This window comes from Emys orbicularis, chromosome 4 (genome assembly GCF_028017835.1).
Source record: "Emys orbicularis isolate rEmyOrb1 chromosome 4, rEmyOrb1.hap1, whole genome shotgun sequence".
NCBI lineage: Eukaryota > Metazoa > Chordata > Testudines > Emydidae > Emys > Emys orbicularis.
The window spans coordinates 122,447,939-122,472,741 of NC_088686.1; the positions used below are offsets into that span (position 1 = coordinate 122,447,939).

Consider the following 24,803-nt stretch of genomic DNA (forward strand, 5'->3'; position numbering starts at 1 on the left):
GTGTCTCTTAGGGGGCTCAGGGCAGGGGGTTGGGGTGTGGGATGTGGCAGGGGGCTCAGGGCAGGGAGTTGGAGTGCAGGGTGCAAACTCCAGCCCGGCGCCGCTTACCTAGAGTGGCTCCGGGGTGGCAGCGGCGCGCACGGGGCCCAGGGCAGGCTCCCTGCCTGCCTGCCCTGGCCCCTGGCCCCACGCCGCTCCGTTCTAGGAAGCAACTGGAACAGTGTCCCTGCAGCCCCTGGGGGAGGGTTGGGGACTCAGGGTTCCGTGCGCGCACTGGGCTTGCCGCTCCTCTAGGTACCTCCCACTAAGCTCCCATTGGCCATGGTTCCCTGTTCCCGGCCAATGGGAGCTGCGGGGGCGGAGCCTGGAAGGAGGCAATGCAGGAGCCCTCTGCCTCCTCCCCCCAGCCCGAAGGGGCATGCTGCCAGATGCTTCAGAGTGCGGCGCAGGGCTCGCAACGCCACAGGGGGCAATCCCGCGGGTTGGCAGAGGGGCGGGAAGCTTGGCAGGCCACATGCAAGAGCCCCGCGGGCCGCGTGTTTGAGACCCCTGCACTAGATCATTCAAGTTTTTCACTAGTAAATTGCAGCCTATCTGCATAGCAGTGAGAGAAAAAATGAGAGCCAATTCTTGGGTTACGGGCAGGGCCGGCTCCAGGGTTTTGGCCGCCCCAAGCAGCCAAAAAAAAGCCGCGATCGCGATCTGCGGCGGCAATTCGGCGGAAGGTCCTTCGCTCGGAGCGGGAGTGAGGGACCGTCCACCGAATTGCCGCCGAATAGTTGGACCTGCCGCCCCTCTCTGGAATGGCCGCCCCAAGCACCTGCTTGCCAAGCTGGTGCCTGGAGCCGGCCCTGGTTACGGGCATGGACAGTAACCCTATGATTCTAGTAAAAAGACCTTAATCCTGACACTGTGTTAATAACCACAGATAACCAGGGTCACAGGTTCAAATCCCAGCTGTAACTTACCATAATTTCTGCAGTTTGCAGTTTCGATGTTTCAGTCCTTCACACAACTGCTTCACCCCTGAATCTTCCAGTTTGTTCTTACATATGTCCAGTTCTCTCATGGCCCGGTTTGAACCAAGAGCAGAGAAGAGCTCCCCACAACAAGCAACTGTGAAATCACAACGACTCAGTCTGCAGGAGCCAAAGATATAAAGAGGAAATTGTTTATTTTTGCCCCATTCACTGCTGTCGGTGGTGTCTAGGAGATTTTCTGCTCTAGACATGCACAGATAAATCGCAATACTCCTACTGGCATGACAGCCTCCTGAGGGAATTCATTTCCATGTGCACCTGTTCTGTCAGTTCCTGTGTATTCCACAAGGGAATGTTCATCTGAGTCCAAAGGAAAGGGAGATTGAGAGACCATTTCTAATGGGCTGGAGAGTCCTAACAACATTCTGTAATGAGCTGCTGGTCCACAAGTGGGTACCCCTTATCTGTAATGAGTTGGAGAGACAGGACTGGGTTCCGGGATATTCTGGGACTGGCAGGGACTCAGATCAGCACCTAGCCAGTAGTGGGTGCTGTGTTAACCAGAGTAATAAGGAGTGCAAAGTGATATCCTGGGGACAGTGAATCTGGCTGACAGAGAGATGGCCAATGTGTGTGAGGGTGAGCAGCAGGCTGCAGGCAGTAGGGAGAGAAGGCTGGGTGGCAGGATCCTGAGAGCCAGGGAAAGTAGGTGGGGGCCAGCCCACAGCCCGCTCTCAGTGACACTTGCTGGCTGAGCCGTGTTATCAGTATGACTGTGACCCAGACATCTCTTGGTGCCAACTGGGTGAGGGCATAAGAGGTGCACAGTGGTTTGCAAGGGATCCCTTGGACCTGATGTCTACATAATTGTGCACCAAAGGGGCAGTATGTAAGGACTCTACAACAGCCAGTAACACATTGGTTGTCCTAATCATGGTGAGATGCATGTACAAATGATGTTTAAGGAGTTATGTGTCTATAGTGAGAACTATGTTCTAAAGCTATGTAAATTAAGACAGGTCACCTGAAGGTGATGAACAGGTTTTATCCAGCAGTGGGTAGGAGATGCTTATCTCTGCCTGGCTGTCCATTGTGTATTGTGTGTCTTACAATGTAAGTCTATCTGCATATAGAGCCACTAGCTAATCAAGATTGTGAAATTGACAAGAGATCACAAAATCTCCAAGAAGGAGCATACAGCAGGAGGGTGTCCTGTTTGTGATGAAGCTCAAAGAATTAGGGCTGGTCTACACTACACAGTTAGGTCAACATCATTCATTTTATGTCAACCTAACTCTGTAATCATCTACACTAAAATGTAGCTCCCACCAATGCAACTCACCCACTACACCGACTTAACTCCACCTCCACAAGAGGTGTAGCACTTAAGGCAATGTAGTTAAGTCAATGCAGTGTCAGTGTAGACACTGTTGCCTACATCAGCTGTTGCTGCCTTTCAGAAACCATCCCCCAATGGCAGTTTAATTGGTGCAAGCGCTCCTAGTGAGCGCGCACACCACCGACACAAGGAGCCTGGTTTGGACATGTAAAACAGATTCAATTACTGCAGTGGCTGTACATTGACATAACCTAGGTCAACTTAATTAGCCTGCTTTATCAGGGGAATGCAGAGAGACACCCAGTATCTTTTACCTAGCTGCCAGCTGCCTGTTTTATGAACGGAGGGTTATAACCAGCCTGACTGTTAATGACTGGGGGGAAAACTTTGCGTGAGATACTCTCCTGTTTGATAAAGTATATTATCAGGGGGAGCTAGCGAACAGGGGACTGCAAACAGGAGAGTTTGAGAGGGGGAGAATGAGAAGGCAATCCCTCTGCCGAAACAAACAAGGTGTGAGTATGAACCTTGGGGTGAGTGAGTTTGAGTTTGCTTGACTGTTTGTTTGTGTCTTTCTTTCTCTTTCAGGTTTATTTCAGTTATTGGGTCAGTTGGGATTGTGTGTCTGGGGACTGTTTGAGCCTTGTTGCCTTGATCACCCTTGATCAGCCTCAATCAGGCTAGTGATCACCTTCCCCCTGTGTGATTAACAAGAGGATAGGACTGACCTAGCAGAGAAGGCCTTAAAAGCCAGAGGCTAAGCGACCAGGGGACCACAAACAGGGGAGTTTGAAAGCGGGTTTGTAGGAGAGAGTCTTGAGGCAGTGACTATGGTTAGGAAGGGCTGTATCACCTGTGCCAATACTGCTCCTATCTCCTCCACTTGCACCTGTAGCCAGACAGAGAACCCGACCATGGATGCCTCTACCCAGATCCTGGTGTGGTTTTGCAGAGACTGTGGCCTGCATTTCCCACTCACAGAAAACCAGGCTGAGGGGACCATCCAGTGCGAAAGGTGCCTGCTGGGGAAATCTCTCAGGAAGCAGGTGGGAGAGCTACAGGAGGAGGTGGCTAGGCTGAGGAGCATCCATGCACATGAGGAATTCAGGAATTCCTCAAGAGTATTGATGTGGAGACGTCAAAGGCAGGGGAAGTTATCCAGCTACAGAGGACTCCTGGCACACCACTGGGGGAGAAGGATATCCTATCTCCTAGAACTGGAAGGGACCTTGAAAGATCATCGAGTCCAGCCCCCTGCCTTCACTAGCAGAACCAAGTACTGATTTTGCCCCAGATCCCTAAGTGGCCCCCTCAAGGACTGAACTCACAACCCTGGGTTTAGCAGACCAATGCTCAAACCACTGAGCTATCCCTCCCCCCAGATATGACTCTGGCAGAGGGAAGACACTGGCAGCTGGTTACTTCTGGCAGCAGGCAGTGCTCCACCACGACACCCATCCTATGTTGATGGAGAACCGTTATGCTGCTCTGGCAATTAGAGATGAGGAAGCGCCTGCTAAGGTGAAGGAGGAGAAGCCGTGTACCCCCAATGCTGGGAGGTCTTCAGCCACCACTCCCAGGAGGAAACTTAGAGTAGTGGTGGTTGGAGACTCTCTTCTGAGGGGGACGGAGGCACCCATCTGTTACCCTGACCCTGCCTTCCAGGGGCCCGTATCCGAGACGTTACGGAGGGATTGTCGAGGATCATCCGGCCCTCTGTCTACTACCCCATGCTACTCATCAATGTGGGCACTAATGATACTGCGAGGTATGACCCTCAGCAGATCAAAAGTGACTATCTCAAATGATCTAAAAATCAAAAAAGAGTCCTACAAAAAGTGGAAACAAGGTCAAATTACAAAGGAGGAATATAAACAAATAACACATGTATGTAGGGGCAAAATTAGAAAGGCCAAGGCACAAAACGAGATCAAACTAGTTAGAGATATAAAGGGTAACAAGAAAACATTCTACAAATACATTAGAAGCAAGAGGAAGACCAAGGAGAGGGTAGGCCCGTTACTCATGAAGAGGGGAAAACAATAACAGAAAATGTGGAAATGGCAGAAGTGCTTAATGACTTCTTTGTTTCAGTTTTCACCAAGAAGGTTGCCATAGAGAATGCCAGTGAAAATGGGGTAGGTTCAGATGTTAAAATAGGGAAAGAACAAGTTAAAAGTTACTTGGACAAGTTAGATGTCTTCAAGTCACCAGGGCCTGGTGAAATGCATCCTAGAATACTCAAGGAATTGACTGAGGAAATATCTGAGCCATTAGCTATTATCTTTGAAAAGTCATAGAAGATGGGGAGATTCCAGAAGACTGGAAAAGAGCACATATAGTGCCTATCTATTAAAAGGGAAACAAGGGAAACCCAGGCAATTACAGACCAGTCAGCTTAACTTCTGTACCAGGTAAGATAATGGAGCAAATAATTAAGGAATCAATTTGCAAATATCTAGAAGATAAGGTGATAAGTGATAATCAGTGTGGATTTGTCATGAACAAATCATGTCAAACCAACCTGATAGCTTTCTTTGACAGGGTAACAAGTCTTGTGGATGGGAGAGGGGATGCGGTAGATGTGGTATATTTAGACTTTAGTAAGGCTTTTGATACAGTCTTGCATGACCTTCTCATTAAGAAAGTAGGGAAATACAACCTAGACGGAGTTACTATAAGGTTGATGCATAACTGGTTGGAAAACTGCTCCCAAAGAATAGTTATCAATGGTTCACAGTCAGGCTGGGAGGGGTTCTGCGTTTAACGAGAGGGGTTCTGCAGGGATCAATTCTGGGTCCAGTTCTTTTCAATGTCTCCATCAAGGATTTAGGTCATGCCATAGTGAGTATACTTATTAAGTTTGCAGATGATACCAAGCAAGTGCCTTAGAGGATAGGATGAAAATTCAAAATGATCTGGACAAACTAGAGAAATGATCTGAGGTAAATAGGATGAAATTCAATAAGGACAAATGCACTCCACTTAGGAAGGAACAATCTGTTACACACATACAAAATGGGAAATGACTGCCTAGGAAGGAGTACTTGCGGAAAGGGATTTAGGGGTCATAGTGGACCACAAGCTAAATATGAGTCAACAGTGTAACGCTGTTGCAAAAAAAGCAAACATCATTCTGGGATGTATTAATAGGAGTGTTTTAAGCAAGACACGAGAAGTAATTTTTCTCCTCTACTCTGCGCTGATTAGGCCTCAACTCGAGTATTGTGTCCAGTTCTGGGTGCCACATTTCAGGAAAGATGTGAACAAATTGGAGAAAGTCCAGAGAAGAGCAACAAGGATGATTAGGGATCTGGAAAATATGACCTATGAGGGAAGATTGAAAGAATTGGGTTTGTTTAGTCTGGAAAAGAGAAAACTGAGAGGGGACATGATAACAGTTTTCAAGTATCTAAAAGGTTGTTACAAGGAGGAGGAAGAAAAATTATTCTCCTTAACCTTTGATGATAGGACAAGAAGCAATGGGCTTAAATTGCAGCAATGGAGGTTTAGGTTGGACATTAGGAAAAATTTCCTAACTGTCAGGGTGGTTAAGCACTGGAATAAATTGCCTACAGAGGTTGTGGAATCTCCATCACTGGAGATTTCTAAAGGCAGGTTAGACAAACACCTGTCAGGAATGGTCTAGATAGTGCTTGGTCCTGCCAAGAGTGCAGGGACTGGAGTTGATGACCTCTCAAGGTTCCTTCCAGTCCTATGATTCTTTTCAGTATAAGCAAATCTAAGTGTGATTTGAGCAGAGTGGTGATCCTGAGGTGAAACTGGCAACCTGAGGTATACTGTTCTTTTGGGAACAGCATATCTGTAAATACATGAGTATCCAGTGGGCGAGGGGCTGAACGCTCCAGGGGGACACTTGGAGGGGTCGGGGGTTGGAGGGTGTCTATCACTAATCTGCAGAAGGACCGTGAGGCCTAGAGGGGAGGGCTTATGTTGCTAGTGACTGGCGGAGTTGGGGAACCTCACGCTACCAGCAGATTGTAGCGAAGTGCCTCCCAGCTTTGGGTACCCCGGGAAGCATTACAGTGACACTTTGGCCAGAAATAACCTGTTTCCCAGCCTCTTTGAGGAAAACACATTAATGTTGATATTTATTCACATTCATTGTTTACAGCCAGTTGGGAAGAACAAAGTGTTTAATTTTCTTTAGTCTCCAGACCTTTTAAGAGAGCAGGAGTGATAGCTCCCATTCAGAAGTGGGGTGTCTGTCATTATTATTGCTTGACTGAATAAAGTAATTATGTTTCTAGCAGGGAAATATGCTGTGCACTAGACTCTGTCCTCAGCTGTATCAAGTTCACACTTGGTACCAATGAGGACAACAAGGAGACCTGGAAGTGAAGCAATTGGCTCTGAACCCCCATTCTATCTTCCTGTTTCAGGGCCAAGCAGTGGCCCAAACAGTCTCTGGCATAACTTGGAAGAACCTCAAGGTGCTCTAAGTTACCCCAGCTGCTTTGCCAGCCTAGCTTCTGGTGGAGCTCCATGCACTCTGCCCCACCCTATCCTGCCCCTGACATACACCCTCCATGCCTCTGCACACACCCCAGTCGGGATGGGGACATGGGTGGCACAGAACTGGCTATACCTATTTTGCATACCCAGGATTACCCTGTGTCAGCAGGATCATTGGCTGCACCTTTAGGGCAGCTGCACAGCTGCTTTACCCTGAACAGGAGCCAAAGGTGGAGCTCACAACATTGTTCAATTGTTTAACTAGTAAAATGCAACCAATGAACACATCAGTGGCTCTCTGTTCTTTGCCTTGGGAGCAAAGTTGGGAGGGTCCAGGGCTGGGATCCACGCACTGTAGGATACGGTGTTCTGGATTAAAAGAACATAACTCAACACTACAACATTAACAGGCACAGACTAAAGAATCAGCTATTACTTACCTTAGATTCTGCAGTTTGCAGTTTGGATGTTTCAGTCCCTCACACAGCAGCCTCATTCCTGAATCTTCCAGTTTGTTGTTCCTCAGGTCCAACTCTGTCAGGGTCTGTCTGGTGCTAAGAACAGAGGAGAGATCCCCACAACAAGCAGCTGTGAAATCACAATTCGTCAATCTACAGGAGACAAAAACAGACAGCAAAATGACTATCTGTTTATACCCCATTCTCTGCATTTCCAGTCACTGAGACCAGTGTGCATCTCTAAAGAGATTCTTAATTCAGAGACAATAGAAATAATTTTATTTATTTCAATTTGAATAATAAAAAGACACCTTGTAATGAAAGTAGATTTTTCTGTAATACTTGTAAGAACAGTATGCATCTCAATTGACCCATCTGACTTGGTATTTTTATTACCCATTGGACACAGAGGGGTTAAAATGCTCCTCCTGGAACAGAAGGAAGGCATGAGGGGTTTGAGTCAGGACATGTAGCTGTCTGGGTTGGTATCAATGTGCCATTAGAAGCTGGAATGGAATCAATGCATCTGAATGGAAGACCCTACAGAGACAATGGAAATGCCAAAAGACCAAAAAATTAACACCTAGCAAGAGAGGCAGCTGAACACGTGAAGACAACGTGGTTGAGTCTGGAAAACAGACAACAGGGGTCAGGCAGGGCCTATATCAAAATCTGGGCTCAGACACACTGAGGCTCTCACTTCAGACTTAGGCATAGACAAGGTATGGAGACAGCAAAGATGGAGCTCAGATGGCCTACCCTTCTGTAAAAAGTGTGAGCACTTGGGTATCTGACACATTAAGGGTGCATTTACATTGCATGTAATGTACATATTCATGTAGCCCCTCTAGTTCGTGTATAATAGCAGTTTCATCAGTGAGGCATGGCGTAGGTGAGTAAAGATGCACCTAAAGGGCGGGGGTATGTACCTGAGTACTTACCCTACACTGCTCCCTACTCACACTACTGCCTGCCCAGTCTACACTGCTGTTTATATATACACTGTGACAGACCCAGACCAGTGGGGTACAGGAGTCTGGTAGAGGGCAAATATACTGGTCACTGGATGAGTAGTTTTCTGTTCCCTGAGTGACCAGAGCAGGGGCTGCACTAGAGTAATCAGGAACCTGCTAGAACCAGTTAAGGCAGGCAGGCTAATTAGGACACCTGGAGCCAATTAAGAAGAAGCTTCTAGAATGAATTAAGGCAGGCTAATCAGGGCACCTGGGTTTTAAAAAGGAGCTCACTTCAGTTTGTGGGGGGAGTGTGAGGAGCTGGGAGCAAGAGGCGCGAGGAGCTGAGAGTGAGAGGGTGTGCTGCTGGAGGACTGAGGAGCACAAGCGTTATCAGACACCAGGAAGAAGGTCCTGTGGTGAGAATAAGGAAGGTGTTTGGAGGAGGCTATGGGGAAGTAGCCCAGGGAGTTGTAGCTGTCATGCAGCTGTTACAGGAGGCACTATAGACAGCTGCAGTCCACAGGGCCCTGGGCTGGAACCCGGAGTAGAGGGCGGGCCCGGGTTCCCCCCAAACCTCCCAATTGACCTGGACTGTGGGTTTTCCCAGAGGGGAAGGTCTCTGGGCTGTTCCCCAACCCACATGGTGAATCTCTGAGGCAAGAAAATCCGCCAATAAGCGCAGGACCCACCAAGATAGAGGAGGAACTTTGTCACACTGGTGTCAGGAGTGGGATCTTGGGGTGCACAGCGTGGTGGAAGAAGGAGGGTGATTTAAACAAAACAAAAAACAAAAAAAAAAGGAGAGGGTTTATTTTTTTCCCACCACAATGGATGATGTAGTGCGGGCACTGATACAAGCTACGGCGGCCCAGCAGGAGGCTACCCGTGTCCAGGCAGCCGCCCAACAGGAGGCAGTGCGGCTGCAGTAAGAGACTAATCGCCTGCTGATGGACCAGGCTCCTCAAGATCGAGCTATGTTGCGGGAACTGGTAAACCAGGTAAAGTCCCTTACAGAGCTGAATCGTGGCCATGATGGGATGCGGCTCATACGGACCAGCCATTGGCTGCAGAAAATGACACGGGAGGATGATGTAGAGGCATACCTTCTGGCCTTTGAGAGGACAGCCCTACGGGAGGCCTGACCTCGAGATCAGTGGTCTGGCATCCTTGCCCCATTCCTGTGTGGGGAGGCCCAGAAGGCCTACCATAATCTGCCTGAAGAGGCTGCGGCAGACTACCCCCAGCTGAAAGCAGAGATCCTGGCCAGATCTGGGGTAACGACAGCAGTGCGGGCCCAGCAGTATCATGGTTGGAGGTACCAGGAAGACAAAACCCCACGGTCCCAATTGTATGACCTCATCCATCTCGCACGAAAGTGGTTGCAAACAGAGTCCCGGAGTCCGGAAGAGATACTAGCGGTTCTGGTCATTGACCGATACATGAGGGGACTACCACCAGACCTTTGTGCCTGGGTAAGCCAGAACGAACCCTCCACCTATGATGAGGTTGTCGCCCTGGTAGAGAGGCGAAGGACAGCGAGGGAGCTGACCCGACCAGTTAAGGAAGAGGCACCCCGGGTTAAACTAGCAGCACCAAGCCCTAAAGTTCGGGTGACTGGGCCACCAGGAGGGCCCAGATGGAAAAAGAGAGAGGCTGAAGGCCCATCAGAGGCCACAAAGAGTCGGAGCACTGAGGGAGAAGAGGATCGTGATGTTAGACTGCCCAAACCAAGAGACCGGGGAACGCCTAGGGCTCCATACAGATGTTATGCCTGCGGGGAGTGGGGACACATAGCTGCACAGTGTCCCAATGCTGAGGAGCCTATGCAGTGTAACCTGGGGAACTGGGCAGATCGATGCTCCCTAATCCACCTTGTGGGGGTCTCACTAACCCCACATATGTATACCAGACCAGTGAAACTAAATGGGGTAGGGACTACGGCACTGGTTGATTCGGGGAGTGCTATCACGCTTATCTCAGGGAAGCTCGTGAAGCGTAGTCAGCTGCTGCAGGCTAAACGTATGGGGATAACATGTGTCCATGGGACAGTTAGTTACTACCCCACCATCCCAGTAAAAATCGAGATCCAAGGGAACACTACTGAGGTAGCAGCAGGTGTAGTCCCTAAACTCCCATTCCCGGTGCTCATAGGGAGGGACTTCCCAGGGTTTGGAAACTTACTCCCAGTAGGGGGATTGGAGAAAGATGGGGACCCTAAAATTGATGAGGCATCCACAGCAGACTGTCAACCCCCAATCTTCTCTGAAATATCCCCAGATTTGTTCTCCACTCCCAGACAGGGTAGAAAGACAAAAAGGGAAAGAAGGGCAGCCAAGGCCTTGGGAACCCGAATACTGACCCAAAGAGAGAGGGTCGCTCTTGTAGGTAGGCGGACCCGCGCAGCTGAAAAGGAGGCCACACAGGAGGGAGAAGCACCTGAGTCTGACCCCCCACCCTAATGTTTCTGAACCAGTAGAGGCAACAGAGACTGGGCCCCTAGATCTTGGGCAGATTAGCCCCGGGAGAGGAAATTTTGGACGGGACCAGGCAGAAGACCCAAGGTATGACAACATTAGGAAGGAAGTGACTGAAATAGATGGGGTCCCCGTGGAAGGGAAAACCCAGGGACCAGGACCCTACTTCATAATGAAGAAGGATCTCTTATACCGGGTTGCACCAGTACAGAGGCAGAAGGTACAGCAGATCCTAGTACCTCAAAAACACCAGAACGCTGTATTAAGTCTTGCTCATAGTCATCTTTTTGGGGGGCATTTGGGGGTAGAGAAGACCCTGGCACGAGTCCTACGACGGTTCTTCTGGCCCGGAGTACATGAAGAAGTGCGGAGGTACTGTGCCTCCTGCCCGGAGTGTCAGCTGCACAGTCCCCATCCCCACTTGAGGGCACCTTTAGTACCCCTTCCCATCATAGAGGTCCCCTTCAAGCGAATAGCCATGGCCCTAGTGGGACCCCTGGAGAAGACGGCTCGGGGCCACCAATATATACTTGTTGTTTTGGACTATGCTACTCGCTACCCAGAAGCCGTCCCCCTGCGGAACACGGCCTCTAAAACCATAGCCAAAGAGCTGGTGGGGATCTTTGCCCGAATGGGGCTACCGAAGGAGATATTAACCAACCAAGGAACCCCATTTATGTCGAAGCTAACGAAGGACCTCTGTACGCTGCTCCATATACATACCCTGAGAACTTCGGTCTACCATCCACAGACTGATGGGTTGGTAGAAAGGTTTAACCGAACCCTCAAGGCTATGATAAGGAAGGTGGTAAGTCGGGATGGGAAGGATTGGGACACCCTACTACCGTACCTTATGTTCGCTATCCGGGAGGTACCACAGGCCTCAACTGGGTTTTCCCCCTTCGAGTTATTATACGGGCGTCACCCCCATGGCATACTAGATATCGCCAAAGAGATCTGGGAAGAGGAACCCAATGAGGGGAGAAATATAATAGAGCATGTAATGCAGATGCGAGACCGGATAGCCCGGGTTACCCCTATTATACGGGAACATTTGGAGAAGGCACAGGAGGCCCAGCGAACCCATTACAATCGCCAGGCAAAAGTGCGACAGTTCCAACCAGGGGATCGGGTTATGGTGTTGGTACCCACGGCAGAAAGCAAGCTTCTGGCCCAATGGCAGGGGCCCTATGAGGTGGTTGAACCCGTGGGGCAAGTAACCTACAAGATGTGGCAGCCAGGATGCAGAAAACAAGAACAGATTTATCACGTTAACCTTCTGAAACCCTGGCATGCACAAGAGGCATGCACAACGGTCCAAAAAGACCTAACCCAGGAAAACAAGCCTTCCAAACAGGTGAGAGTGTCTCCCGATTTAACACTAGACCAGAAGAATGAGGGGTCTGAGATGATCTTCCGGAACCAAGATGTGTTCTCAACAAAACCGGGTCGAACAACCGAGACATATCACCACATCGTCATGAACCCTGGGACCAGAGTAACAATGAGGCCCTATCGGGTGCCAGCGGCAAAAAGGGAGGAAATAAAAGCAGAAGTAAAAAAAATGCTGGAGTTGGGGATCATCGAAGAATCCCACAGTCAGTGGTCCAGCCCAATCGTGCTGGTGCCCAAACCTGATGGCACCACAAGATTTTGCAACGACTTCCGGCGACTAAACGAAGTATCCCAGTTCGACGCGTACCCCATACCTTGCATAGATGAGCTAGTGGACCGTCTGGGTAATGCCCGGTACTTGACTACCCTAGACTTGACAAAGGGGTACTGGCAGATTCCCCTTGCAGAAGACGCAAAGGAAAAGACTGCGTTCTCTACACCAGAGGGTCTTTTTCAATATACTGTCCTCCCTTTTGGACTACATGGGGCCCCAGCTACCTTCCAGCGCCTCATGGACAAGCTATTACGCCCGCATAACAGTTATGCTGCTGCCTACTTGGACGATGTGGTCATTCATACCCCAGACTGGGAAACCCACCTGGAGAAGGTGGAGGCAGTCCTCGATACCTTCAGGCATGCTGGCCTTACAGCAAACCCTGCCAAGTGCGCTGTAGGGTTTACGGAGGCCAAATATCTTGGCTACATTGTGGGGAAAGGTCTGGTAAAACCCCAAGTGGACAAGTTAGAGGCCATCCAAAATTGGCCCCGACCAAGTCGCAAGAAACAAGTCCGGGCGTTCCTAGGTGTGGTGGGGTATTACCGATGATTTATCCCCCACTTTGCCACAAGGGCAAGCCCCCTGACAGACCTAGTGAAAGCCCGTGGACCTGATCTGGTGAGATAGTCTGACGCAGCAGAGGAAGCATTCACAGACCTACGGACTGCCCTCTGCAATAACCCCGTACTGATAGCCCCTGATTTCACCAAGGAGTTTATCCTGCAGACGGATGCATCGGAAGTAGGGTTGGGGGCCGTTCTATCACAGATGGTCGGGGAGGAGGAACACCCAATTTTATACCTCAGTCGGAAACTCCTTCCAAGGGAACAAAAATATGCAGTGGTGGAGAGAGAATGCCTCGCTGTAAAATGGGCCATGGAAACATTGCGCTACTTCCTGCTCGGGCGCAGATTTGTCCTCGTGACCGACCATGCCCCTCTTCAATGGATGCAGCGGAACAAGGAGAAGAACACAAGGGTGACCAGATGGTTCTTATCCCTCCAACCTTTCCAGTTCCATGTGCAACACAGAGCAGGGAGCCATCATGGCAACGCCGATGGCTTGTCACGTGTGCACTGTCTGGCGTCCCAAGCTGCCCAACCCCTTGGCGTTGAGCAGGGGGGAGGGATATGTGACAGACCCAGACCAGTGGGGTACAGGAGTCTGGTAGAGGGCAAATATACTGGTCACTGGATGAGTAGTTTTCTGTTCCCTGAGTGACCAGAGCAGGGGCTGCACTAGAGTAATCAGGAACCTGCTAGAACCAGTTAAGGCAGGCAGGTTAATTAGGACACCTGGAGCCAATTAAGAAGAAGCTTCTAGAATGAATTAAGGCAGGCTAATCAGGGCACCTGGGTTTTAAAAAGGAGCTCACTTCAGTTTGTGGGGGGAGTGTGAGGAGCTGGGAGCAAGAGGCGCGAGGAGCTGAGAGTGAGAGGGTGTGCTGCTGGAGGACTGAGGAGCACAAGCGTTATCAGACACCAGGAAGAAGGTCCTGTGGTGAGAATAAGGAAGGTGTTTGGAGGAGGCTATGGGGAAGTAGCCCAGGGAGTTGTAGCTGTCATGCAGCTGTTACAGGAGGCACTATAGACAGTTGCGGTCCACAGGGCCCTGGGCTGGAACCCGGAGTAGAGGGCGGGCCCGGGTTCCCCCCAAACCTCCCAATTGACCTGGACTGTGGGTTCTCCCAGAGGGGAAGGTCTCTGGGCTGTTCCCCAACCCACATGGTGAATCTCTGAGGCAAGAAAATCCGCCAATAAGCGCAGGACCCACCAAGATAGAGGAGGAACTTTGTCACAACACGTGTTAGTGAAAGGTTCTGGCAGCTCTCCATTGCTTTTCACTGCATCATGTAGCTACACATACACTACATGCTGCCCACACTGGTGTGTAGCACAGGCAGGACCAGCCCCAGGCAAACTATGACTTTGGTGCCTCCCCCCACATTCAATATAGAGTAAAATGAGAAGTCTAGAATGAGCTTTTACCTTTATTTACTTGGCATTTGAAATGAACAATGTAAAAATAACTATTTTTATTTTTTTTACTTTTCATTAATCCTAACACAATTATACTGTATAAAAAAATCACTTCCGTCTAATTTGGCGCCCTAGGCAACCACCTAGTTTGCCTATATGGTCGGGCCGGCCCTGAGCATAGGTGTAGAATAAGGGTTACTCCCAGGAGCCTGTGTAAAATCCAGGGCACAGCACTGATCCTAGGAATCTGTGACACACCTCTACAAAGCTCTAGGCCTCTAACCTAAAACTGATGCTACAAAGTCCCAGCAACAACAATTCAAAAAAGGAACTCGTCCATCTACAAAAGCTCCTTCCCACCCTTTCATCGACCTAGGAAGCATCCCTCAGCCCTCTCCAAAACCCCAGTCAAACAGGTGTCTTTAGCAACATGCCCAGAAGGTCACCAAATTCAGGCTATTTTGGACAAAGAGGAAAACAAGTTCCATAGTCCCAGTGCCCTTCTAGAGAGTGTTCTGCCAGCCATCTATTCTCTTTAATAACAAGAGGGATCCAGCTTGGGCGCCCCTGCTGACTGCAGCTGTGGCAGTCTGGTATGGGGGAGAGAGGTGATCCCTAGGTAGTCTGGTCCCAGCCCATTTAAAGCTTTATCCCTTGTAAGCAACACCTTAAACTTCACCTGGAGACCAATGGGCAGCAGTGCAGATCCCAGAGCACTGGGGTTATGTGCTCCCAGGGAGATGCCCCACTCAGTAAGCGAACTGTTGTGTGTGCACAAGCTTCAGGCTCCAAATGGTTTAAGGGGTACAGCTACCCATAATACTTTGGCAGTGAGTGGTGGAACTGTAGGCATTGAAAGCCTTTGGATTCCTTTCCACGTGCCCCTGTTATAGCAGTTACCCTGTATTCCACAAAGGGGTGGTCATCCAAGAACAGAACAGGGTGAGTAGGTTGTAGGTGCATTTCTAGTGGGATGGGGGAATTCCTCAATACACAGAAGGAAACGCCTGGGAAATAGTTCACAAGCGCGTTCATTGCTACCATTCTGGTTCCCTCAAGTTTAAGTAAGTGAAGACCATTGCTGCTGGCAAACTGCTCTGGCTTTCTCAAAGTAACCCAGTGCCTTCGATTCTGAACCCCACTGAGAGAGAGTTAGGGCTCTCACCCTGCAGAAATATACTACCCCATTGTTCTCACAGTCACACACCTGGCTACTTCTATTGCTGATGACAGAATCTGACTCGACCAACACCACACAGAGGAGTCAAAGTGAGACTGAAAGAGTCAAGGCTTCCCCCATCCTCCTTTCCCCTCAGCATGTCGGTCCAACCAGCTTACACCTCACACCCACTTACCAGGATGAAATCCACATCCCCCCCAATTCACTTCGGAATGTGGCTCAGTGAATCCCACTGAGACAGAGAGACTCCAGCTGAATCTAATGGGGTATAACCAAGGGCCCAGACAAAAGAAGTTGAGCAAGAAAAGCAACAGATGGGTGTAGAAAGGTGCAGTAGCCCTCCCTTACCTGACCTTATGCATACTTACACCTTCTCCTAGCGCCTGGGCTTTAAGAGATCAGCTCAGACTCCCTTACACAATTGCAGACAAGGTAGAAATAAGTCTAGAGGAGTCTAGATTAGTCAAAGGAATCCTGAGTGTGAGGGACTCTGATGGCGGACAGCGGAGCCGCACAGGCCCTGGGGTTTTCCCTAGTTGAACTATTGCAATATCTTGTTTATGTTTCTGCCAGCACCCGCTATCTTTTTCATTTTCACTCTGCTGATCATGCGTGGAGAAAATGCTTTCTATTTGAAAGTATTAAAGGGTGGGGGATGGAAGTAGGAGGATAGGCTCTTTCCTAGCCTCTCCATTCACCAGTTTGAACCCAAGTTATTGATTAGACATTTCCTGCCTTTATGTGAAGAATATCTCCACGGCAGTATTAGATCTCTCAGTGCTAGGATCAACGTTCGTCCCCACAGGCTTCCTATGCTGCCTCCCCAGAAGCCTCTCAACAACAGACTCCTTGAAGGGCTGACTGTCTCAGCTGCAGGTTTGTCCTGACGCTACCTCTGACAGCAGGCGAGGAGGTCAAATCCCCCTTATTAATATTTATTTGATTTGATTTATTTATTTTTTACAGCTGGCTCTGGTGACCCATATTTAATTTTCTTATTTCTTCCCAGCTTGTTTGGGAGAGTAGGAGCCAGTGCTCCAATTTTGGGACTGCTGCAGTTCTAAATGAAAGGCCCTCCCTTGGCCATGTTACGTTGATGCTGGATATAAAAGAAGAGGCTTTGAGAAATAACTTGTTCCTGAATTGTTATTAATCTACAATGCTAAGATTTTAAATTCTAAGCAATTGTGAAGGCTGCCTTTGAGGTGTCACACAGAACCCATTATTGTCACACAGAACCCAAATTTGGGTAAGATGCCTCTGAGGCTGGTAGACCAGCTGCCAGCTCTTGCCAAGGCTGTAGATGTCAGATGAGAACTGACAAACTCATAGCTGGAAACCAGACCAGCTCACCTGTGGGGTTAGTATTAGTCAAGGTACATATAGACTTACAAGAATGTATTTTGGGTCTAGATTCTACGAAATGCTTGTAAGTTGCTGCATCCATTAATCCCACTTGTAACGTCTGTATCCAATGCTGTAAGATATATGTACTTTGCTTTATAACTATAAAAATGTTTGCTATGAACCTGTGAACCCAGTTGACGGGGGGAGGGATCATTTCCTAACCATTAAGAAGGTCTATCAAAATTAAATGGGCCATTAAGAAACATCACATACAAAGGTTTGGTGAATAGCCCTGTTGCACCCTGGAAATGCCATGTGCGAGACAGCTCATCCCATCAGCTTGAAGTCTGGAGTTCTTTTATGAAGAACATAAAACAGAGATCTTCCAGAGGGATACATCGACTCATCTAGATATTTGCCTCGTTTTACCACAGGCTATATAAAAAGGACTAGAAAGTCAGTACAAACTAAAATTTCATACAGACAATGACTTGTTTATACTGCTCTATATACTAGAACTGAAATGTAAGTACAATATTTATATTCCAATGGATTTATTTTATTATATAGTAAAAATGAGAAAGTCAGCAATTTTTCAGTAATAGTGTGCTGTGACACTTTTGTATTTATGTCTGATTTTGCAAGCAAGTAGTTTTTAAGTGAAGCTTGGGGGTATGCAAGGGAAATCAGACTCCTGAAGGGGGTGCAGTAGTCTGGAAAGGTTGGGAGCCACTGACCTAGAGAGACTGACAGGCTCAGGAAGAGAGGAGTGAAGGATAAAGTACCTGGGGTGCCCTGTAGATAGTCCCCAGCTAATGACTGTATATGCTTCATTTCTTTTTTTGTCCTTTTCCTCTTCTTTCCCCCACCTCTGCTTCACTATTTCTTTGTCTATTTTTTAGGCTTTGCCCCAGGATTACTTCTTGTGATGGTGGTGAAGGATTTGAATGAAGGAAGTTTATTCTAATCAAATTGTGGAAGTCTCCTATAATTCACACTTATTGAATAAAATAACCTGAGTCCCTACAGTAGAACACACTGCATTTAGAGTTGCTGTGTGATCCATCTACTTACCCAGTAAAACATGATACATGTGCACAGCAAGGGGCGTCTATCCCACTCCTTGGGAAGACGGTGCTTTGCAAGGGTTGTCGGTGCAGTTATGGAGCTGCTTTGCATTCATAGTTGAATAACTGAAGTAGCAATAGTACAACTACAGGCATAGACTAAAGGAATCAACTGTTACTTACTTTAGTTTCTGCAGTTTGCAGTGTGGATGTTTCAGTCCCTCACACAGCAGCTGCACTCCTGAATCCTCCAGTTTATTGCGTTTCAGGTTCAGCTCAGACAGGGTCTGACTGGTGCTAAGAACAGAGGAGAGGTCCCCACAACAAGCAGCTGTGAGATGGCAATCCCGCAACCTGCAGACAGAATCATACAGAGGGAAACGATCACTTGTTTCCACCCTACTTGCTGCAACTGGTCTTGCTGATGTCAGTGTCCATCTGGAATGGGATAGTTCATTCAGAAGAGATCAGTCACAGGGCTCTAGTAGGAGGCTGTGGGTGTGCCAGCTGAGGATGTGAGGGAGATTCCCAGACCTGAGCCATTCTTTTTAGGTGACAGATCTGAGGAACTGTCCCAGATTGAGGTATCATTAGAGGAGGTTTTAGAACAAATTGATAAATTAAACAGCAATAAGTCACCAGGAACAGATGGTATTCATCCAAGAGTTCTGAAGGAACTCAAATGTGAAATTGCAGAACTACTAACTGTAGTCTGTAACCTATCATTTAAATCAGCTTCTGTACCAGTGGACTGGAGGATAACTAATGTGACACCAATTTTTAAAAAGGGCTCCAGAGGTGATCGAAGCAATTACAGGCCTGTAAGCCTGACTTCAGTACTGGGCAAACTGGTTGAAACTATAATAAAGAATAATATTGTCAGACATATAGATGAACATAATTTGTTGGGGAAGAGTCAACATGATTTTTCTAAAGGGAAATCATGCCTCACCAATCTACTAGAATTCTTTGAGGGGGTCAACAAGCATGTGGACAAAGGGGATCCAGTGGATATAGTATACTTAGATTTTCAGAAAGCCTTTGACAAGGTCCCTCACCAAAGACTCGTAAGCAAAGTAAGATACCATGGGATAAGAGGGATTGGTAACTGGTTAAAAGATAGGAAACAAAGGGTAGCTATAAATGGTCAGTTTTCAGAATGGAGAGAGGTAAATAATTCAGCTAATGTCTCAGGCCAATACTCCAACATATACAAAATGTCCAACATTCAAATTTGAGACTAAGGGTCATAGTCCTGCTTCACTGAAAGCAATGGGAATTTCTACTTAGACAATTCAAAATGTGTACAAATGTCTCCAGACCACATTTGCAATTAATATACAATATGCCAAATATTCTTGTAATGACTCCTAGCTTAACCCTCGCTGGTGGATGCATTAGTGCTATTTTTTGCTTCACTAACATCAAATATTTGACACACATCAGTACTGCTAAAGGTAATTCTGCAATCTCTATCTAAAAGTAATGGGAAATATGAAATGAGGATTACTGAATATTATATATATTATATCAACAAAAATTGATTTGTGATGTCTTAAATCCCTTTTTAAAGTGTTTTAAGGAGGCTTGGGAATAGTTTTCAAATATTTTACTGAAATCTGTACATTTTAGCTAATTACAGGTGGGATCTTCAAGATCGATCAGTGTTGGCCTAATTCTTACCATTAATTTAGAACGGAAGCGACTTCAATGAGAGAAGAGATAGTTCAACATCAAACACCTATAAAAATCCCATTCTAAAGTGATTGTATTGTTTTGGGTTTAGTGACAGATGAAGACAGACATTGGTGCAATAGTGAAGAGGTAAATTTGAAGGCCGTCAAAAACTATAACGTAAGTTAACTAGGCTGGCCATAATTTAGGGGTAACTTGTGCCATGGCAGAAAAGAATAGGATAAACTTGCTCATGGAGCAATTTGTTTCTCTCTTTTAAAAAAGGGAGAAAGATCTCCACCCCATTTGACTGATCTTCACTGCTTTCTTGTGTCGTGCCCAGGGCTCTTTTTTAATCATGGGATTCAGACAGGAGAATGCTACACTGGAGTAAGAGACATAAATGAAGTCCTTTGCCTGACTTTCTTGCTAAGTTTTGAGGAAATGATTACTTGGGGCATGCTCATATAATCCTAATGGAAGCAAAACACCCACTGAAGTCAATGGAAGTACTGCCTGAATTAAGACTGCTTTGTATACCATACAAATTGGGAAAGAACAATGCTCTAAAGGTCAAACTGCCAATATCTAGTCACAAAAGGATCTGGTTAGAAATGGCCTAGGGTGGGTGAAACCCTATTGTACCTATTTATTGTATTTTACATCTTAGCGGACTATATAAATAGATGTTTTTGTTCAGTAATCCTCATCCAACATTTATGGTAAATTGCAAGCCACAAGTGGTCAAGCAGTTATTGTTTTTCACCATGGTATTCACTGGTTAAAGAAAATACATACACTATGTCATTTATTGGCTATCAAAAGGCTGGACTACTAAACCTAACTAAGAAATCTAGATAAGTATTAACATTTTCTAATCTTACCAGTTAATCCATGCACATTTCTTTTTTGCAATGAGAACAAAGAGGCACATTCTGAAAAACTAGCTAATCGTGTTAGCTGAAAAATGAGGAAAACTCATTGTGAAAATCATCATGAAAATGGTGAGAGTAATTAACCGTGAGAGTGATTAACCAGTGGAACAATTTACCAAGGGCCCCGGTGGATTCTCCATCACTAACGCTTTTAAAATCAAGATTGGATATTTCTCTAAAAGATCTGCTTTGGGAATTATTTTTGGGGAAGTTCTATGGCCAGGGTTATACAGGAGATCAGACTAGATGGTCACAGTGATCCCTTCCGTCCTTGGAGTTATAAGAACATCCATTCTGAGTCAGACCAATGGTCCATCTAGACCAGCATCCTGTCTTCTGACAGTGGCCAATGCCAGATTTCAGAGGGAACGAACAGAACAGGTAATCGATGAATCAATGACAAAATGTTTCCTTCTCTCTCACCCCCCCAAACTTTGAAACAGTTCTATTGGCTAATCATTTTTTATTACAAAATTACTGGTACTTTTTAAGAGATCAATACAGTAGTTCTAACTCTGGAAAATGAAGGCAATGACAGTCTTGCCAGAGTAAGTACTGTAGGATTGGACCTTTTTAAATAAGCCCAGGGATGTTTTTTTTCTATTAACATTGCTTGGACAATCCTAGACAATTCCTTTAACCAATGAGAAATAACTAAGCATAGGAAAATGTGGTCTGAATATCAGGAAAATTTTCCTAACAGTGAGATTTATTAGACTGTGAAATGGTCATCCAATGGAAGTTGTGGAAGACTCATCACTCGACAAAGCATTGAAGAATATACTGTAAAGAGAAATCCTGCATTGGCAGGGGAAATGGATAAGATGACCTAGTAGTAGTTCTGCATATCTTATTTCTTAAGGTTCTGTGATTCGTTATATCCTCCAGGGTAAGTAAAAGAATGCGCCACAAAGACAAAAGAATCAAATTTTGCCACCCTTACTCATGTTGAGTAGTATCTTACTCTTCAATTAATGGGACTACTCGAGGAGTAAACTGCTACTCAACATGAGTAAAGGTGGTTGAATGTGGCCCAAAATAAAGCCAAATTCAAATGACACCCAAGAAGAATTTGATCCATATAGCCTCCTAAAGTAAAACTGTAACTACCAAGATTTAGCTAAGAATGGCATATTATTATGGGAAATAGTAAATAATAGGCAGTGACTATTCATGTAATGGCATGTTAATAATATACATTTTAGCAAAGTGACTATGCAGAAAACAGATGTATAACTTTGGGCATAAATGGTTTTAATAAAACAATACAAATTGCAAGTATTGTTAATACTGGCAATAAGAGTCTAAAGGTGGCACAACCGTAGGGGCTGAGAAAGACTCAAATTAATAGCACCTACTTATTGTTTTGAATGATCACATTTTAGACTTCCTAGTGTTTTTCATCTAAGTGACAGTCATTAGCTGCTGCACAGAGAATTTTCTCTATTTGCATCAAAGCCATGAGATATTGTTTTTAAAAATTCTCTGGCCCCATTGGTTTATGCAACCTCTGTACTTCATTTAACACACCCATTTTTCCAGCTTGACAGGCAGAAAAAAGACTGTTGATAAAAACAGCCTTGCCAGCTGTGAGCCCATACTACAGCTCAATGGTTACTGCAAAGGACCTTGCTTTTTTTCCTGCAACCGTGAAAAAACTTTATTTTGTTAACGTAACTTTGTCACACTATTCGATACACCATTAAATAAAACCATTTCAGGCTTATATCCCATATATGCACATGACTGCAAATAATTGCTGCTGCAAAAACTCTGCATAACTTCCCAGAAATTCCCTTTTTGCTACCTGAATGGTATGCATAGTTCACATCCTAAACTGCAAGCTCCTTGGGGAAAGGTCCTTCTCTTGTCTCTCTGAAAAGCACCATAAATACTTATGGCACCATAAGACCATAAAAACGGCCATACTGGGTCAGACCAATGATCCATCTAGCCCAGTATCCTGTCTTCCGGCAGTGGCTGGTGCCAGATGCTTCAGAGGGAAAGAACAGAACAGGGCAATTACTGAGTGATCTATCCCCGGCTTCTGGCAAATAGAGGCTAGGAACACCCAGAACATGGGGGTACATCCCTGACCATCCGTGTCCTGCCCGGAGTTCCCAGAAGCCTCTGGCCGCCTGGCCCTTTGGAAGTTTCACCTGCCTTTGGAGCCCCCCCGCCCCAGTTCCCCAGGAGTTCTCTTGGCTGTGCTTCAAGAGGTGCTTGAGGATGCAGGGGAGCAGGAGTGCCCAACTGGTGGAGGGAGCCCTTGGAGACCCACCTGCCCTCCCCTCTCACTGCACACTGAGGGGACTTGGCTGTGGCAGGCAGATCCCATGCACACAGCTGCTGAGGGAGGAGGGACTCTGGCCAGCTCTGGAGCGCAGAGACCAGTATACAGTTTGGGGTGGGGGAGCCCTGCACACACATCCCAATCTCCAACTGTGGCTGGCCCGACTAACCCCCACTGCACCCCATTTTCCCCAGGCTTTGCGCCATTGGGTGGCTGCCCACTTGCCCCGCCCTGGCTTGGCCAGAGAATGGCAGGTGCAGGTGCAGTAACTCTTCCTGTTGGATTTACAGCGCTACCGTACTAACCAACACAGACTAAAGGAGACCTGCTGGTACTCACTTTATTTTCTGCAGTTTGCAGTTTGGATGTTTCAGTGCCTCGCACAGCAGCTGCACTCTGGAGTCTTCCAGTCTGTTATCCTGGAGGTTCAGCTCTGCCAGGGTCTGGCTGGTGCTAAGAGCAGCGGAGAGATCCCCACAACAAGCAGTTGTGAGCCTGCACAACCCCAACCTGCATGAAATTATGACAGAGTTAAAAAAAAAAAAAGCTACTTTCCTCTCTGTTTCCCTCACAGATGTCTGTGTGCATCTAGAAAGATTCTGTATTCTGGGAAAGCAGGAAGAGCTCACGACACTCTGACAATAGGCAGTGGCAATATAAAGGTGAAAGGCCCCTTGTGTGGATTTCTTCCATGCACACCTGCTGGGGAGGGGTCAGCAAAAGAAATATCGAGCAATGCCTTCACTGCTGCCACTGCAACTGGTCATAGCTGCCGCCCTTCACTCTGTGTCACAGCCTGCTGCTGCACTGTCATTCACTCCGCTGCTGCCGTTCGCATTCACGCCACCACACTGTCATCTGCACAGTCACCTCCTGCTGCTCCTGCTTCTCCACTGTGACCTCTGTGAGATGGTCTTTTGAGGTTTCACCCAACTCCCAGTATTTTCAGCTCTCAGTGGGGGAACCTCAGGCTGGGCAGTCTTTCACAGAAATGCTGCCCCACAGCCTAGCACTTACACCCAATATGTCAGCTCTAGCAATCACTTAGCAAAAACAAGAGACTTTCAGTGGATCCTAATTAACTATCTTTAAACAGGGGAGAGGGGCAGGTCAAATGTTGCCTTATGACCCTTCGACAGAGCCCGCACCTCCAGACACGAACACTTGTTCCTGGCCCAGCCTTTCACTCTCCACTGGAATTTGGCACCCAAGCCCCCTGCTTAGCCAGTTCAGTTCAGTTGAAGGTGATCCCCTCATTCAGGCAGGCTAAGTACAGTTCTGCTGCCCTTCACTTATACAATAAGGATAACAACATTTCATTGCCCCAGCATTTAATATGAAAGTGATTTGTAACCCAACACCAGCCAACGCTGATCACTTGGGCAGCACAGCTCTGGCTGCTGGATACCTTGGCAGAATAGGAGTGTTTATGTAAATACAGTCTGGTCTTAAAGCCCACACACACACCCCTGGTTCATCGTTAGCTGTCAGGGTATAGCCCATTCAAACCTTGCTTACATTTAGGACTAGATCAGAGATAGATGGGGAGAGAAGCCACTCAGACTTCCAAGCAGAGGATCTAATGTTCTTGGCTGAGAATGGGGGTCCCTGCATTAGGGGTAGGTGGCTTTAACCCCAAACCTCCAATGATGAATAGCAACTGCATCAGAAGGAGGCTGATTTTTCAATTCACTCTGTAGGTGTTTTTGGAACTCGGTTTACAAGAGAGCTCAGCATTCATCCTGCAGGTCCTCTGAAGCACGGGGCAGAAGCATCACAATGGAGCTGCTGAGAGCTGAGCTCATTTGAAAATCTGACCCCAAGTCAACAGAGTCCCCCAGAATCTCACAAGTATTGGAAACAGGCTTCTGCCTTGGAAACAGAAGAAATTAGCAGAAATGTATTGAAACAGAAAAGGGAAGAGCCAGCGCTTTCCCCAAAGGGCTTTTTATAATGAATCCAACATTTGTATC

At 47.1% G+C, this 24,803-nt stretch overlaps 1 protein-coding gene across 1 annotated transcript in view; it reads right to left on the minus strand.

Annotated features, from left to right (window-relative positions):
• Positions 1–6,947: 6,947 nt before the first annotated feature.
• The window catches only part of LOC135877812 (adenylate cyclase type 10-like), a 113,060-nt gene continuing 95,204 nt past the window's right edge, over positions 6,948–24,803 (minus strand). The window contains 4 exon segments of the mRNA XM_065403360.1: positions 6,948–7,008; positions 7,236–7,406; positions 18,112–18,282; positions 23,170–23,283. Coding sequence (XP_065259432.1) covers positions 6,948–7,008; positions 7,236–7,406; positions 18,112–18,282; positions 23,170–23,283 — 517 coding nt within the window.